A 17,403-nucleotide genomic window follows, 5' to 3' on the forward strand; every position below is an offset into this window, starting at 1 on the left:
CAGACATTCTCCTCTCCTCCATCTCTCCTCTCCTCCTTTCTCCCTGGGCAGTGTGGTGTCTGTCTCTCTCTCTTCCCCCCTCTGGGCTGTACAGCAGTGTAGCGGTTGTGTGGTAGTATTCTACAGTCATGTGGTTTCTGGTGTTCTCAGGAGAGGTGTAGTAGCTGGTAGGTACAATAACTTGGAGTTCGCATCACTGACATTTTTCTGTGCTTTGCTGCTAGGGACAGATTATGGTGGTTGTGTGTGTGTGTGTGTGTGTGTGTGTGTGTGTACCCCGACGCACTCACACAACACGCAAAAGAAATCCAGTCCAATTATTCCCCAGACTATTTTTTATAGAACTCCACTGGGAGTCCATCGACACCCGGTGCCGGCTGGGGGACATTTGGGTTACTGCCTTTGCCAGTTCATGGGTCAACAGGAGAATGTCCATTTAATCCCTGTGCCAGAGAGAGTTTAGGGAGTTCTGCAAACAAAACCTGAGCACACATAGGGTCACACAGTTCTGCCCTGTAAAACACAGTATAAAACTCCTCAGTCCACTCCCGTATCTCCCCCACCACAGAGGTCACCCGCCCATCAGACAGACGTAGACAATGCATACCCTTAGCTTCACTGCTCTGTCTTTCCAAACCAAAGAAGAAGGAGCTGGGAGCATCCATCTCCTTGAGCATGGAGAACCTAGCTCTTACAAGTGCTCCCTTTGCTTTAACCTGGAAAAAACTGCCCAGGTCCCTACGTAATTCAGCTAAATTAGCCTGGAGGCCTACATTGCCTTGCCCCACCAGCTCTACCTCCATCTCACTAATACTACACCCGAGTTCCCATAAAACTCTCCTAGCCTCTGAGGATGAGAGAGCTGTATACTGTTGACAGGAAAGCCGCATTTGTACTTTTCCCAAATCCCACCACTGACTCAGAGACTCATACTCCTCACTTCACTGCCCCCACCTTCCCCTGGAAAGCTGAGCAAAAAGTGGCATCTTGTAAGAGCTTTACATTAAACTTCCAATAGGATGCCTGCCGAGGCCCTGGTGAAATAGACAGCCGGACCATGGTTGTGATGATGCGAAAAACATACCGGGAGAATGGTTGCGCCGAACAACCTATTGCTCTGATTCCTGGACATGTAAAATTGATCAAGCCGGGCTGCACTCACCCTACCCAAACATCCACTAGGTCAAACTGATTAATGATGTCCCTTAACACACCCACTGAGCCTGAATGAGGCTCCTCCCCATTTCTGTCTTTCATGAAATTAATTATGCAGTTCCAGTCCACGCCGACCAGCAGCGTCTCATCAGGCGCTACCTGTGAGAGTTCCTCTCTAAGACACCCAAATAGAAGTCCCCTCTCTCTCCCTGTGTTAGGCGCATACACATTTATAAAGACAAAACCCTGCTTTTACTACAAGCAGTCTACCCCTACACACCTCCTTTGCGGAGTACATTTTTATAGACAGACTAGGTACAAAAAGACTGCCACCTCTGCACTAACATTTGTCCCATGGCTTAGTACATCTGCCCCTTTCCACCAGAGCCCCCAATTGACTTCATTCACCAAATCACTATGCGTCTCCTGCAGAAACAACACCTGTACTTTTTTTTGTTTTACATATTCACCCAACACACTCCTCTTTCCCGCATCTCTGGTGCCATTTTTATATTAAGCGAGCCTACCCAAAGAGTCTCCATAAGAAGTGGGAGAAAAGCCATCAGAGAAAGAGACCAATAGCAAAGCTCAAAAAGCCTCAGTGCCAGAAAGAAACTATTCATCTAAACAGTGTCTGAAGGTAGACTGTTGTGTCTGAACCCACTGTTGTAACCCACTTCCTAAACCGTTTCCTGGGTGAAATAGCGTGTTTTACTGATCTTACAAACTTTACCGGATCGCAAAAAAAAGCCTCAAGATTAACTTTGTTCCCCTTAGTCTCATTTAGGAACCTTGACAGTTCCCTCACCGTATACTTTTTTTTGGTGTTTTAATTTTACCCCCTTTTCTCCCCCTTTTCGTGGTATCCAATTGTTTTAGTATCTTGTCTCATCGCTACAACTCCTGGGCTCGGGAGAGACGAAGGTTGAAAGTCATGCGTCCTCCGATACACAACCCAACCAAGCCGCACTGCCTCTTAACACAGCGCGCATCCAACCCGGAAGCCAGCCGCACCAATGTGTCAGAGGAAACACCGTGCACCTGGCAACCGCGTGCACTGCACCCGGCCCGCCACAGGAGTCGCTGGTGCGCGATGAGACAAGGATTTCCCTACCGGCCAAACCCTCCCTAACCCGGACGACGCTAGGCCAATTGTGCGTCGCCCCACAGACCTCCCGATCACGGCCGGTTACGACAGAGCCTGGGCTCGAACCCAGAGTCTCTGGTGGCACAGCTGGCGCTGCACCCGGGAGGCCCCTCACTGTATACTTTGACCCCTCTGCCTGACTGGCTGGCAGCTCTGGACCCATTGAGGAGGAGTCTGAAAATAAATCCTCCTCATCGTCCTCTTCCTCAGACTCACCTTTCTCCTCCTCATCTCCATCTCCCATCCTGACCACCTGCCCTTTCTCTTAAGTCGGGGCCTCCCCCCATGCCTTTGACCACACCAGCCTCTTCCCTCCCACCTCCTTTCTTCTCCCCCTTTTTCCTCTTCCACATGACACCCCCCCCGGTCGCTTCCCCTTCCCCACTATACTCATCCACTAGCATAACCTGACTAGGCCTAGCCTCATCTACAACACCATCCATGATATGACTAGAACCAGCCTCATCTACAACACCATCCATGATATGACTAGAACCAGCCTCATCTACAACACCATCCATGATATGACTAGAACCAGCCTCATCTACAACACCATCCATGATATGACTAGAACCAGCCTCATCTACAACACCATCCATGATATGACTAGAACCAGCCTCATCTACAACACCATCCATGATATGACTAGAACCAGCCTCATCTACAACACCATCCATGATATGACTAGAACCAGCCTCATCTACAACACCATCCATGATATGACTAGAACCAGCCTCATCTACAACACCATCCATGATATGACTAGAACCAGCCTCATCTACAACACCATCCATGATATGACTAGAACCAGCCTCATCTACAACACCATCCATGATATGACTAGAACCAGCCTCATCTACAACACCATCCATGATATGACTAGAACCAGCCTCATCTACAACACCATCCATGATATGACTAGAACCAGCCTCATCTACAACACCATCCATGATATGACTAGAACCAGCCTCATCTACAACACCATCCATGATATGACTAGAACCAGCCTCATCTACAACACCATCCATGATATGACTAGAACCAGCCTCATCTACAACACCATCCATGATATGACTAGAACCAGCCTCATCTACAACACCATCCATGATATGACTAGAACCAGCCTCATCTACAACACCATCCATGATATGACTAGAACCAGCCTCATCTACAACACCATCCATGATATGACTAGAACCAGCCTCATCTACAACACCATCCATGATATGACTAGAACCAGCCTCATCTACAACACCATCCATGATATGACTAGAACCAGCCTCATCTACAACACCATCCATGATATGACTAGAACCAGCCTCATCTACAACACCATCCATGATATGACTAGAACCAGCCTCATCTACAACACCATCCATGATATGACTAGAACCAGCCTCATCTACACCACCATCTGTAGCATGACTAGACCCAGCCGCATCTACCCTTACCATCTGTAGCATGACTAGACCCAGCCTCATCTACCCCACCATCTGTAGCATGACTAGACCCAGCCTCATCTACCCCACCATCTGTAGCATGACTAGACCCAGCCTCATCTACCCCACCATCTGTAGCATGACTAAGCCCAGCCTCATCTACCCCACCATCTGTAGCATGACTAGGCCCAGCCTCATCTACCCCACCATCTGTAGCATGACTAAGCCCAGCCTCATCTACCCACCATCTGTAGCATGACTAGGCCCAGCCTCATCTACCCCACCATCTGTAGCATGACTAGGCCCAGCCTCATCTACCCCACCATCTGTAGCATGACTAAGCCCAGCCTCATCTACCCCACCATCTGTAGCATGACTAGCATGACTAGCATGACTGCCTCTGCTACCTGTGTTTTATAGCCCATTGCACGTTGACCTCGATTTCCCTCACTGGCACTTGTACCCTCACCTTGTCTATGGCCTTTGTGAGCACACAAAGCTCTTATGCCTCAAATCCCCACACTCAAAGCACCGTAGACTATCTGTGATGGCAAACCCTGCGTAGAGCCCCTCCCCATGCCTCACTTTAAAATGCACATTTAGCTGTTGCTCATTGTTATTCAGAAGCATGAACACTTTCCTCCGGAACGAAACAACATGCTTGACGGCATCTGCCTGAAAATCTGCAAACTGTACACAAACCCACTAGCAAACTTACCAAAACAACTCAGCTCTTTCCTGATTTCAAATGCGGCTCTTTCCTGATCCATAGTAAACGGAGGGACATTTGCAACTACCACCCTGGTCGAGGGGGTAGAAAGAGAATCAACTGGCACCAAGACACCCCTTCGAACTATTCCACTAGCAATGAGCCTACCCACCAAATTGACTAGTTTCATGAACACAGCGACAGCTTTATTCATTCTGGAAGCGGAATGTATAAATTTAGCTACTACCTGTTCACCGACAGCAGGCAGAAACTCCTCCATCTTAATTCCATTCTCAGGAACACACCTGAATCCATGCCGCAACGACAGCGTCTCCTCCGCGCTAGGCTGCGAAGCCATCACGCACACCACACATTCCAAACCCCCAGGAAACTAAAACTCTGTCCTCTTCCTCCCAGTGGGTACCGCTAAAACAAACAGTGCATTAACCCTCCACCATAGAAACATTTACATTTACAGACATTTAAGTTAGGAGAGAGCTCTCCACACCAAACACTCAAAGTCCAAAAAACTCCCAGCATGGGGGGAGGGAGAGAGCAAGAGAGGGGGGGAGAGGAAGAGGGTGAGATTATGAACACACAGAGAGAGAGAGAAAGAGGAATTATGAACACAGAGAGAGGGGAAGGAAAGGGGAGAGAGAGGAGAATAATGAGAGAAAGGTAGTTTATTATTCGTAGAGAGCTGAGTGGCTGGTTGAGTGTAGATGCTAATTTCGCCCTGAGCCTGATGGACAGAACACAATTAACCTGAGAGAGAGTGAAAGAGGGGACATTTACATTGACCAGGAACAGAAAGAGAATAGACTGTGCATGGTTTGCCCCTGCTATCTTCCCTCCTCCATCTCTCTGTGTGCCTGTAGAAACAGATGATTTTTGGGCATTAAGCTCCTCTTGACAGGCCCCGGTTTATGCACACACACACACAGACACACACACACAGACACACAACTGTTGGCTGCGCCCCACTTACTGGCATCCAATTCACTTCTCGTTTCCTCCCCCTGTCCTCCTCTCCCCGTCCTGCTCTCCTCTCGTTCTGCAGACACACTAAGCCATGTTCATGTCTCCCTCTCTCAGCTCAAACCAGGATAACAAGGACAGCTGATTCATACAGTAGAACAGAGTTCTCAACCTTTTTATACCAGGGACCAACTTATGGTCCTTTCTCCTTCATGGTTTACATTCAAACTAAACCAGAATGGTCCAAATCAGCGAACATTGCAGTATTCAGGATTGTTGTTTAGTGGTGGTTGTTTTTGTTGTTATGCTTCTTAATTGTGCGATATGTTAATGCTGAGCCACCGTCATAGGACAACATGCTGAGCCACCGTCATAGGACAACATGCTGGGCCACCGTCATAGGACAACATGCTGGGCCACCGTCATAGGACAACATGCTGAACCACCGTCATAGGACAACATGCTGAGCCACCGTCATAGGACAACATGCTGAGCCACCGTCATAGGACAACATGCTGAGCCACCGTCATAGGACAACATGCTGAGCCACCGTCATAGGACAACATGCTGAGCCACCGTCATAGGACAACATGCTGAGCCACCGTCATAGGACAACATGCTGAATATCTTCCTCCTCTCTCTGAAATCTGTGGTTTCTCCCTCAGGGTATCTTAGCCTAGATTAGAAATATCTGTCTTTCCCCAGTGAAATCCACCAGATGCCCCCCCCCACACACACACACACAGCATGACTAGACCCAGCCCCACACACACACACACACACAAGCACCGCAGGCATGCGCACACTCATAAACACACTGCCTTTCGCCCAAGGAGAAGGGTGGTTTCAACACTTACAAACATATGTTAATATTACCAGACAGATCTTCTAGAAGTCTTCTAGAAATAAGGACAGTCTGCTAGAAATGAAGGACAGTCTGCTAGAAATGAAGGACAGTCTGTTAGAAATGAAGGACAGTCTGTTAGAAATGAAGAACAGTCTGCTAGAAATGAAGGACAGTCTGTTAGAAATGAAGAACAGTCTGCTAGAAATGAAGGACAGTCTGCTAGAAATAAAGAACAGTCTGCTAGAAATAAAGAACAGTCTGCTAGAAATAAAGGACAGTCTGCTAGAAATGAAGAACAGTCTGTTAGAAATGAAGAACAGTCTGTTAGAAATGAAGGACAGTCTGTTAGAAATGAAGGACAGTCTGCTAGAAATAAAGAACAGTCTGCTAGAAATAAAGAACAGTCTGCTAGAAATAAAGAACAGTCTGCTAGAAATAAAGGACAGTCTGCTAGAAATGAAGGACAGTCTGCTAGAAATGAAGAACAGTCTGTTAGAAATGAAGGACAGTCTGCTAGAAATGAAGGACAGTCTGCTAGAAATGAAGGACAGTCTGTTAGAAATGAAGGACAGTCTGTTAGAAATGAAGGACAGTCTGCTAGAAATGAAGGACAGTCTGCTAGAAATGAAGAACAGTCTGTTAGAAATGAAGGACAGTCTGCTAGAAATGAAGGACAGTCTGCTAGAAATGAAGGACAGTCTGCTAGAAATTAAGAACAGTCTGTTAGAAATGAAGAACAGTCTGTTAGAAATGAAGGACAGTCTGTTAGAAATGAAGGACAGTCTGTTAGAAATGAAGAACAGTCTGTTAGAAATGAAGGACAGTCTGCTAGAAATGAAGGCCAGTCTTTTAGAAATGAAGGCCAGTCTTTTAGAAATGAAGGACAGTCTTTTAGAAATGAAGAACAGTCTGTTAGAAATGAAGGACAGTCTGTTAGAAATGAAGGACAGTCTGTTAGAAATGAAGGACAGTCTGCTAGAAATGAAGGACAGTCTGTTAGAAATGAAGGACAGTCTTTTAGAAATGAAGGACAGTCTGTTAGAAATGAAGAACAGTCTGTTAGAAATGAAGGACAGTCTGCTAGAAATGAAGGACAGTCTGCTAGAAATGAAGGACAGTCTGCTAGAAATGAAGGACAGTCTGCTAGAAATGAAGGACAGTCTGCTAGAAATGAAGGACAGTCTGCTAGAAATGAAAAACAGTCTGCTAGAAATGAAGAACAGTCTGCTAGAAATGAAGGACAGTCTGCTAGAAATGAAGGACAGTCTGCTAGAAATGAAGGACTGTCTGTTAGAAATGAAGGACAGTCTGCTAGAAATTAAGGACATTCTTTTAGAAATGAAGAACAGTCTGTTAGAAATGAAGGACAGTCTGTTAGAAATAAAGGATATCTAGCTGAAGCTATTTTCAGTTAGTAGAGAGAAAAGGGAGAGTAAGAAAGAAAGATGAGGGAATATGCTGGAGGTTGCATTAGTGTCCTTTCTCCTCCCTCTCTAGCGCTCTGGTCTCTCTCCCTTCATTCTGCAGAGGCAGAGAGATCATAATAGCAGTAATTGGAGTGACTCATACAGTACAGTACATTTCCAGCATGTTTCACTCAGATAAAGAATATTGTCAGCGGTTTCTGGCTTGCGTTTGTGCGTGTGCATGTGCCTGCTTCTGTTTGTGTTCTGGCTGTAGGAATGGTCTGTCGGTAGGAATGGTCTGTCGGTAGGAATGGTCTGTCGGTAGGAATGGTCTGTCGGTAGGAATGGTCTGTCGGTAGGAATGGTCTGTCGGTAGGAATGGTTTGTCGGTAGGAATGGTCTGTCGGTAGGAATGGTCTGTCAGTAGGAATGCTGTGGGTTTCCTGTGTTCCCCATTATGGACAATTATCAACTGACAGGAGACAGATAGACAAAGAGTACATGTGGGCATTAGGGCATGAGGGTTGAGGACAGACGGTTAAGAAGGAGGGGGCAGGGAGGAGGGAAGGATGTCTAATATCGCCCCTGTCTCCTCCATAGTGTTCCTGGGAGAGCTTCTGTATTGATGTGCTGCTGCAAAATAATACATGCACTGATTATCTCTCTCCCTTTCTCTCCCTCTCTCCTTGCTTATCTCTCTCTCTCCCTCTCTCCTTGCTTATCTCTCTCTCTCCCTCCTTGCTTATCTCTCTCTCTCCCTTTCTCTCCCTCTCTCCTTGCTTATCTCTCTCTCTCCCTCTCTCCTTGCTTATCTCTCTGTTATCTCCCTTTCTCTCCCTCTCCCTTTCTCTCCCTCTCTCCTTGCTTATCTCTCTCTCTCTCTCCCTTTCTCTCCCTCTCTCCTTGCTTATCTCTCTCTCTCTCTCCTTTCTCTCCCTCTCTCCTTGCTTATCTCTCTCTCTCTCCCTTTCTCTCCCTCTCTCCTTGCTTATCTCTCTCTCGCCCTTTCTCTCCCTCTCTCCTTGCTTATCTCTCTTTCCCTTTCTCTCCCTCTCCCCTTGCTTATCTCTCTCTCCCTTTCTCTCCCTCTATCCTTGCTTATCTCTCTCTCCCTCTCTCCTTGCTTATCTCTCTTATCTCCCTTTCTCTCCCTCTCTCCTTGCTTCTCTCTCTCTCCCTTTCTCTCCCTCTCTCCTTGCTTATCTCTCTCTCTCTCTCTCTCACTTTCTCTCCCTCTCTCCTTGCTTATCTCTCTCCCTTTCTCTCCCTCTCTCCTTGCTTATCTCTCTCCCTTTCTCTCCCTCTCTCCTTGCTTATCTCTCTCTCTCTCCCTTTCTCTCCCTCTCTCCTTGCTTATCTCTCTCTCTCCCTTTCTCTCCCTCTCTCCTTGCTTCTCTCTCTCTCCCTCTCTCCTTGCTTATCTCTCTCTTATCTCTTTCTCTCCCTCTCTCCTTGCTTATCTCTCTCTTATCTCTCTCTCCCTCTCTCCTTGCTTATCTCTCTCTCTCCCTCTCTCCTTGCTTATCTCTCTCTCATTTTCTCTCCCTCTCTCCTTGCTTATCTCTCTCTCTCTCCCTTTCTCTCCCTCTCTCCCTCTCTCCTTGCTTATCTCTCTCTCTCCCTCCTTGCTTATCTCTCTCTCTCCCTTTCTCTCCCTCTCTCCTTGCTTATCTCTCTCTCTCTCCCTTTCTCTCCCTCTCTCCTTGCTTATCTCTCTCCCTTTCTCCTTGCTTATCTCTCTCTCCCTTTCTCTCCCTCTTTCCTTGCTTATCTCTCTCTCTCCCTTTCTCTCCCTCTCTCCTTGCTTATCTCTCTCTCCCTCCCTTTCTCTCCCTCTCTCCTTGCTTATCTCTCTCTCTCCCTTTCTCTCCCTCTCTCCTTGCTTTATCTCTCTCTTATCTCTCTCTCCCTCTCTCCTTGCTTATCTCTCTCTCTCCCTTTCTCTCCCTCTCTCCTTGCTTTATCTCTCTCTTATCTCTCTCTCCCTCTCTCCTTGCTTATCTCTCTCTCTCCCTCTCTCCTTGCTTATCTCTCTCCCTCTCTCCTTGTTTATCTCTCTCTCTCTCCCTTTCTCTCCCTCTCTCCTTGCTTATCTCTCTCTCTCTCCCTTTCTCTCCCTCTCTCCTTGCTTATCTCTCTCTCTCTCCCTTTCTCCCCCTCTCTCCTTGCTTATCTCTCTCTCTCTCTCCCTTTCTCTCCCTCTCTTCTTGCTTATCTCTCTCTCTCTCTCCCTTTCTCTCCCTCTCTCCTTGCTTATCTCTCTCTCTCTCCCTTTCTCTCCCTCTCTCCTTGCTTATCTCTCTCTCCCTTTCTCTCCCTCTCTCCTTGCTTATCTCTCTCTCCCTTTCTCTCCCTCTCTCCTTGCTTATCTCTCTCTCTTTCCCTTTCTCTCTCCTTGCTTATCTCTCTCTCTCTCCCTCTCTCCTTGCTTATCTCTCTCTCCCTTTCTCCTTGCTTATCTCTCTCTCTCCCTTTCTCCTTGCTTATCTCTCTCCCTTTCTCCTTGCTTATCTCTCTCTCCCTTTCTCCTTGCTTATCTCTCTCTCCCTTTCTCTCGCTTTCTCCTTGCTTATCTCTCTCTCTCCCTTTCTCTCCCTCTCTCCTTGCTTATCTCTCTCTCTCTCCCTATCTCCCTGCTTATCTCTCCCTTTCTCTCCCTCTCTCCTTGCTTATCTCCCTCTCTCTCTCCCTTTCTCTCCCTCTCTCCTTGCTTATCTCTCTCTCTCTCCCTCTCTCCTTGCTTATCTCTCTCTCTTATCTCTCTCTTTTTTCCCCAGCTCTCTGTAAGTGTGTGTGGGATGTTATGTCAGGGCTAGAGCCCCTTCTTCTCCCATGAGCCTGTGGGCCCACACACACACACGGCGCCCTCACAAACACGCACGCAATCGACGCTGACGTTGTGAAGTGGACCCTCGTAGCCAGACCGGAGCAGAACCGGATCGAACCGGCCGTTGGGCCGGCGGAGCGGAGCCTGATAATGTCAACAGAGGCTGAGCTACAGCCAGCTGTCAGGCCCAGCGTCAGGAGAGACTCCAGGAGGAAAGGTAATAATGCTTCATAACGGCTTCATAATGCTTCATAAGGCCTTCATGATGCCTTCATGCTTACCTGTGTTAAGTGTTACGGTGCTGTCATTTGATCGTTCATCTTCAGGTGCAAAGGCAGGTGTTGAGCTGTAGGTAACAGGTGTATGGGTACAGGTGTTGGGGCAGAGGTGATGCCAGTGTGTGTGCCCATCTCTCTCAGCGCCAGACAGATGGCTCTGAAATGATCCGTACCCATGTGTCCTCACCCCCAGACCCAGCCCATCAGTCACACAGTGATTCACTAAACAGTAGGTGTGAGTCCCAAAGCAGGCACTCTGTCACTGACACTGGCACAACACATTATGGAGGTAAACACACATTGTTGTGTTCCCACTTACACATCCCCCCCACACACACAACACACATCTGAGGTCAATGAAAGACAAATGCAATTGTATTTGTTCCAACTGCTTTCCACCCAGAGCCAGTCTGTCTGCTGTGAACCCTGTAGAAACAGTGTTAGGGGTTCAGGGGTAGGCAACCCTGCTCCCGGAGAGTCGCAGGGTGTTGCTTTAACCCACCTGAAAGACCAGGTGAAGTCTTCCAGGTCAGTTAAAGCAACCTCCTTTACACCCTGTGACTCTCCAGGAACATGGTAGCTTACCCCTGCTCTAGGGGGATGTGGAAATCTGTGTGTGTCACAGGCCACTGCTCTATGATCTCCATGTATTTTGAGCTTTCAGATCCAGTCTGCTACTCCATATAGAGGACTGACTCAGAAACCTATTATACACTTAACCTCTCCTTCTTTATCCTCCATCTCTATCTTCACCTCTCTGTCCCTACCCCCCTCTCTCTCACTTTCTCCCCCCTCCCTATCTTTGTTTCAGTAGTGTTTTCAGGCCTAATAAATGAGAGCTGTCTACCCCCTCCGTTCCCCTCTTCCCCCGCTGGGCTGGTAGTTAGTATGCTGTTACAATCGCAGGCTGCCAGAGAGGGTGATAAAGCTGTTACAGTGGACACACACTCCGGGTGATAATAAAACAGTGACAGTGGGACAGCTGAGGACCATTAAGCCTAAATGGGGGATCCCATGGCTGCCAACATCACTATGACTGCAGGCTGCTGCCTCATATCTGCTGCCTCTCTCGTTCTGTTCCTAGCTCTCTACTGTGGAAACATTTACCGTATCTCTAATGTTCAGACCTCTAAATGACCTCAGAGAGAGAGAGAGAGAGAGAGAGAGAGAGAGAGAGAGAGAGAGAGAGAGAGAGAGAGAGAGAGAGAGAGAGAGAGAGAGAGAGAGAGAGAGAGAGAGAGAGAGAGAGAGAGAGAGAGAGAGAGAGAGAGAGAGAGAGAGAGAGAGAGAGAGAGAGAGAGAGAGAGAGAGAGAGAGAGTGAATGGGACAAACACCAAATTGAGACTCTGCATGCAGAATTCTGCAAAAATATCCTCAGTGTACAACGTAGAACACCAAATAATGCATGCAGAGCAGAATTAGGCCGATACACACTAATTATCAAAATCCAGAAAAGAGCCGTTAAATTCTATGACCACCTAAAAGGAAGCGATTCCCAAACCTTCCATAACAAAGCCATCACCTACAGAGAGATGAACCTGGAGAAGAGTCCCCTAAGCAAGCTGGTCCTGGGGCTCTGTTCACAAACACCCTACAGAGCCCCAGGACAGCAGCACAATTAGACCCAACCAAATCATGAGAAAACAAAAAGATAATTACTTGACACATTGGAAAGAATTAACAAAAAAACAGAGCACACTAGAATGCTATTTGGCCCTACACAGAGAGTACACAGCGGCAGAATACCTGACCACTGTGACTGACCCAAAATTAAGGAAAGCTTTGACTATGTACAGACTCAGTGAGCATAGCCTTGCTATTGAGAAAGGCCACCGTAGGCCGACATGGCTCTCAAGACAAGACATGCTATGTGCTCACTGCCCACAAAATGAGGTGGAAACTGAGCTGCACTTCCTAACCTCCTGCCCAATGTATGACCATATTAGAGAGACATATTTCCCTCAGATTACACAGATCCACAAAGAATTCGAAAACAAATCCAATTTTGATAAACTCCCATATCTACTGGGTGAAATTCCACAGTGTGTGCCATCACAGCAGCAAGATTTGTGACCTGTTGCCACAAGAAAAGGGTAACCAGTGAAGAACACACCATTGTAAATACAACCCATATTTATGCTTATTTATTTTATCTTGTGTCCTTTAACCATTTGTACATTGTTAAAACACTGTATATATATAATATGACATTTGTAATGTCTTTATTGTTTTGAAACTTCTGTATGTGTAAAGTTTACTGTTAATTTTTATTGTTTATTTCACTTTATATATTCACTTTATATATTATCTACCTCACTTGCTTTGGCAATGTTAACACATGTTTCCCATGCCAATAAAGCCATTGAATTGAGAGAGAGAGAGGCCCCAAAATAATTTAGTGACAATTATTTTGTGATGTGTTTATGTGTGCCTATGTAATCAACAACCTCAAACCCAGGTCTCCTGCACACCATAAGATGAGGTTAGACTGATGAACTAAAGTTTGTGTGTGTGTGTGTGGGTGGGTTGGTAGAGTCCAGTGTGTGTGTGTGGGTAGAGTGCAGTGTGTGTGGCTGGGTAGAGACGTGTGTGTGGGTGGGTAAAGTCTGTGTGTGTGTGTGCGTGTCTTTGGGGGGGTAGAGTCCAGTGTGTGTATGTGTAGGTAGAGTCCATTGTGAGTGTGTGCGGGTGTGTGTCTTTGGTAGAGTCTAGTGTGTGTGTGTGTGTGTGGGGGGGGGTAGTAGAGTCCAGTGTGTGTCTGGTAGTATCCAGTTTGTGAGGGTAGAGTCCAGTGTGAGTGTGTGGGTAGAGTCCTGTGTGTTATTGTGTGGGGTAGAGTCCAGTAGGTGTGGGGGTGGAGTCCAGTGTGTGTGTTTGTGTAGGTAGAGTCCAGTGTGTGTGTGGGTAGAGTCCAGCGTGTGGGTGTCTTGCTGGAGTCCAGTATGTGTTTGTGTGTGGGGGGGGTAGATTCCAGTGTGTTTGTGAGGGTAGAGTCCGGTGTGTGTATGGGGAGAGGTGGGTAGAGTCCAGTGTGTGTGTGTGTAGAGTCCAGTCTGTGTGTGTGTGTGGGTAGAGTCCAATGTGTGTGTGTGTATATTTGTGGGTGGGTAATGTCCAGTGTGTGTGTGTGGGTAGATTCCAGTGTGTGTGTGTGTGTGGGGGGGTGTATTGTCCTGTGTGTTTGTGTGTGGGTTAGAGTCCAGTGTGTGTCTGGTAGTATCCAGTGTGCGTGTGTTTGTGAGGGTAGTGTCCAGTGTGTGTGTGTGGGTAGAGTCCAATGTGTGTATGGGGGTGGCTAGAATCCAGTGTGTGGGGTGGGGGTAGTGTCCAGTGTGTGTGGGTAGTGTCCAGTTTGTGGGGGAGGGTGGAGTCCAGTGTGTGTGTGTAGGTAGAGTCCAGTGTGAGTGTGTGGGTAGAGTCCTGTGTGTTGTTGTGTGGGTAGAGTCCAGTATGTGTGTTATTGTGTGGGGTAGAGTCCAGTATGTGTGCATGTGTGGGGGTGGAGTCCAGTGTGTGTGTTTGTGTAGGTACAGTCCAGTGTGTGTGTGGGTAGAGTCCAGCGTGTGGGTGGGTAGAGTCCAGTGTGTATGTATGTGGGTAGAGTCCTGTGTGGGGTAAAGTCCAGTATGTGTGTATGTGTGGGGGTGGAGTCCAGTGTGTGTGTTTGTGTAGGTAGAGTCCAGTGTGGGTAGTGTCCAGTGTGTGTGCGGTTAGAGGCCAGTGTGTGTGTTTGTGGGTAGAGTCCAGCGTGTGGGTGGGTAGCGTGTGGGTGGCTTGCTGGAGTCCAGTATGTGTTTGTGTGTGTGGGGGGTAGATTCCAATGTGTGTGGGTAGTGTCCAGTGTGTGTGGGGGGTATTGTCCTGTGTGTGGGGTAGAATCCAGTGTGTGTCTGGGAGTATCCAGTGTTTGTGAGGGTAGAGTCCAGTGTGTGTGTGTGTAGGTAGAGTCCAGTGTGAGTGTGTGGTGGTGTGTGTCTTTGGGGGTAGAGTCCAGTGTGTGTGTGTGTGTGGGGGGTAGAGTCCAGTGTGTGTGTGTGTGTGTGTGTAGGTAGAGTCCAGTGTGTGTGTGTGTGTGTGTAGGTAGAGTCCAGTGTGTGTGTGTGTGTGTGTAGGTAGAGTCCAGTGTGTGTGTGTGTGTGTGTAGGTAGAGTCCAGTGTGTGTGTGTGTGTGTGTAGGTAGAGTCCAGTGTGTGTGTGTGTGTGTAGGTAGAGTCCAGTGTGTGTGTGTGTGTGTGTAGGTAGAGTCCAGTGTGTGTGTGTGTGGGGGGTAGAGTCCAGTGTGTGTGTGTGTGTGTAGGTAGAGTCCAGTGTGTGTGTGTGTGTGTAGGTAGAGTCCAGTGTGTGTGTGTGTGTGTGTAGGTAGAGTCCAGTGTGTGTGTGTGTGTGTAGGTAGAGTCCAGTGTGTGTCTGGTAGTATCCAGTGTGCGTGTGTTTGTGAAGGCAGAGTCCACTGCGTGTGTGTGGGTAGAGTCCAATATGTGTATGGTAGTATCCAGTGTGTTTGTGAGGGGGGTAGAATCCAGTGTGTGGGGGGTAGAATCCAGTGTGCGTGTATGTGGGTAGCGTCCAGTGTGTATGTGTGAGGGGTAAAGTCCAGTGTGTGTGTGTATGTGTTTGTGAGGGGGGTGGGTAGAATCCAGTGTGCGTGCGTGTGTGTGGGTAGTGTCCAGTGTGTGTGTGGGTAGAGTCCAATATGTGTATGGGGGGTGGCTAGAATCCAGTGTGTGGGGTGGGGGTGGGGGGTAGTGTCCAGTGTGTGTGTGTGGGGGGTGGAGTCCAGTGTGTGTGCGTGTGTGGGTAGAGTCCAGCGTGTGGGTGGGTAGTGTGTGGGTGTCTTGCTGGAGTCCAGTATGTGTTTGTGTGTGTGGGGGAGGGGGGTAGATTCCAATGTGTGTGTGTGTGTGGGTAGTGTCCAGTGTGTGTGTGGGGGTATTGTCCTGTGTGTGGGGTAGAATCCAGTGTGTGTCTGGTAGTATCCAGTGTGCGTGTGTTTGTGAGGGTAGAGTCCAGTGTGTGTGTGGGTAGAGTCCAGTGTGTGTGTGTGAGTGTGTGTGTGTGTGTAGGTAGAGTCCATTGTGAGTGTGTGGGGGTGTGTGTCTTTGGGGCTAGAGTCTGTGTGTGTGTGTTTGTGGGTGGGTTGTGTGTGTGTGTGTGTGGGGGGTGTAGAGTCTAGTGTGTGTAGGTAGAGTCCAGTACGTGGCTGGTAGTATCCAGTGTTTGTGGGGGGGGTAGAATCCAGTGTGCGTGTGTGGGGGTATTGTCCTGTGTGTTTGTGTGGGGTTTTGTCCAGTGTGTGTAGGTAGAATCCAGTGTTTGTGTGCATAGTGTCCAGTTTGTGTGTGGGTAGAGTCCAATGTGTGTGTGTGTGTGTGGGGGGTTGTGGCTGGGTAGAGTCCAGTGTGTGGGTGGGTAAAGTTCAGTGTGTGTGTGTGGGGGGTTGGTTGGTAGAGTCCTGTGTGTGTGGGTGGATGGTAGAGTCCAGTATGTGTGGGTGGGTAGAGTGTAGTGTGTGTGGCTGGGTAGAGTTCCTGTGTGTGTGTTGGTAAGTAGAGTCCTGTGTGTATGTATGTGGGTAGAGTCCAGTGTGGGTGTGTGTCTGTGGGGGTAGAGTCCAGTGTGTGTGTGTGGGTTGAGTCCTGTGTGTGTGTGTGTGTTTGTGAGTGGGTAAAGTCCAGTGTGTGTGTGTGTGGGGGGGGTATTGTCCTATGTGTTTGTGTGTGGGTTAGAGTTCAGTGTGTGTGGGTAGAGTCCAGTGTGTGTCTGGTAGTATCCAGTGTGTGTGGGGGTGGGGGTAGTGTCCAGTTTGTGTGTGTGTGTGCGTATGTAAGGGGGTGGAGTCCAGTGTATGTGGGTAGCGTCCAGTGTGTGTGTATGTGGGTAGTGTCCAGTGTGTGTGTTTAGGTAGAGTCCAGTGTGAGTGTGTGGGTAGAGTCCTGTGTGTTATTGTGTGGGGTAGAGTCCAGTGTGTGTGTTTGTGTAGGTAGAGGCCAGTGTGTGTGTGTGTGTGTGTGAGGGTAGAGTCCAGCATGTGGGTGGGTAGGCTTGCTGGAGTCCAGTATGTGTTTGTGTGTGTGAGGGGTAGATTCCAGTGTGTGTGTGTGTGTGGGTGGGTAGAGTCCAGTGTGTGTGTGGGTAGAGTTTGTGTGTTTGAGGACGAGTACAGTGTGTGTGAGTGGGTAAGCGTTGTGGAGTCCAGTATGTGTTTCTGTGGGTGGGAGGGTAGATTCCAGTGTGTGTGTGTGTGTGTGTGTGTGTGTGTGTGTGTGTGTGTGTGTGTGTGTGTGTGTGTGTGTGTGTGTGTGTGTGTGTGTGTGTGTGTGTGTGTGTTGGTGGGTGGGTAGAGTCCAGTGTGTGTGTGTGTGTGGGTAGAGTCCAGTGTGTGTGTGGGTAGAGTTTGTGTGTTTGAGGACGAGTACAGTGTGTGTGAGTGGGTAAGCGTTGTGGAGTCCAGTATGTGTTTGTGTGTGTGGGAGGGTAGATTCCAGTGTGTGTGTGTGTGTGTGTGTGTGTGTGTGTTGGTGGGTGGGTAGGTAGAGTCCAGTACAGTGTGTGTGAGTGGGTTGGCGGGGTGGAGTCCAGTGTGTGTGTGTGTCTGTGTGTCGGTAGAGTCCAGTGT

General features: G+C 48.3%; 1 protein-coding gene across 4 annotated transcripts in view; it reads left to right on the top strand.

Annotated features, from left to right (window-relative positions):
• LOC112246359 (disabled homolog 1) overlaps window positions 1–17,403 on the top strand; it is a 112,325-nt gene that overhangs the window by 31,100 nt on the left and 63,822 nt on the right. For all 4 annotated transcript variants that reach the window (XM_042322218.1, XM_042322219.1, XM_042322220.1 and 1 more), the window contains exon 2: window positions 10,459–10,725. In XM_042322218.1, the coding sequence (XP_042178152.1) occupies window positions 10,659–10,725 (67 nt within the window). In that variant the 5' untranslated portion in view covers window positions 10,459–10,658. The remainder of the gene's footprint in view (window positions 1–10,458; window positions 10,726–17,403) is intronic.

Source organism: Oncorhynchus tshawytscha, linkage group LG05, assembly GCF_018296145.1.
Source record: "Oncorhynchus tshawytscha isolate Ot180627B linkage group LG05, Otsh_v2.0, whole genome shotgun sequence".
Taxonomy (NCBI): domain Eukaryota; kingdom Metazoa; phylum Chordata; class Actinopteri; order Salmoniformes; family Salmonidae; genus Oncorhynchus; species Oncorhynchus tshawytscha.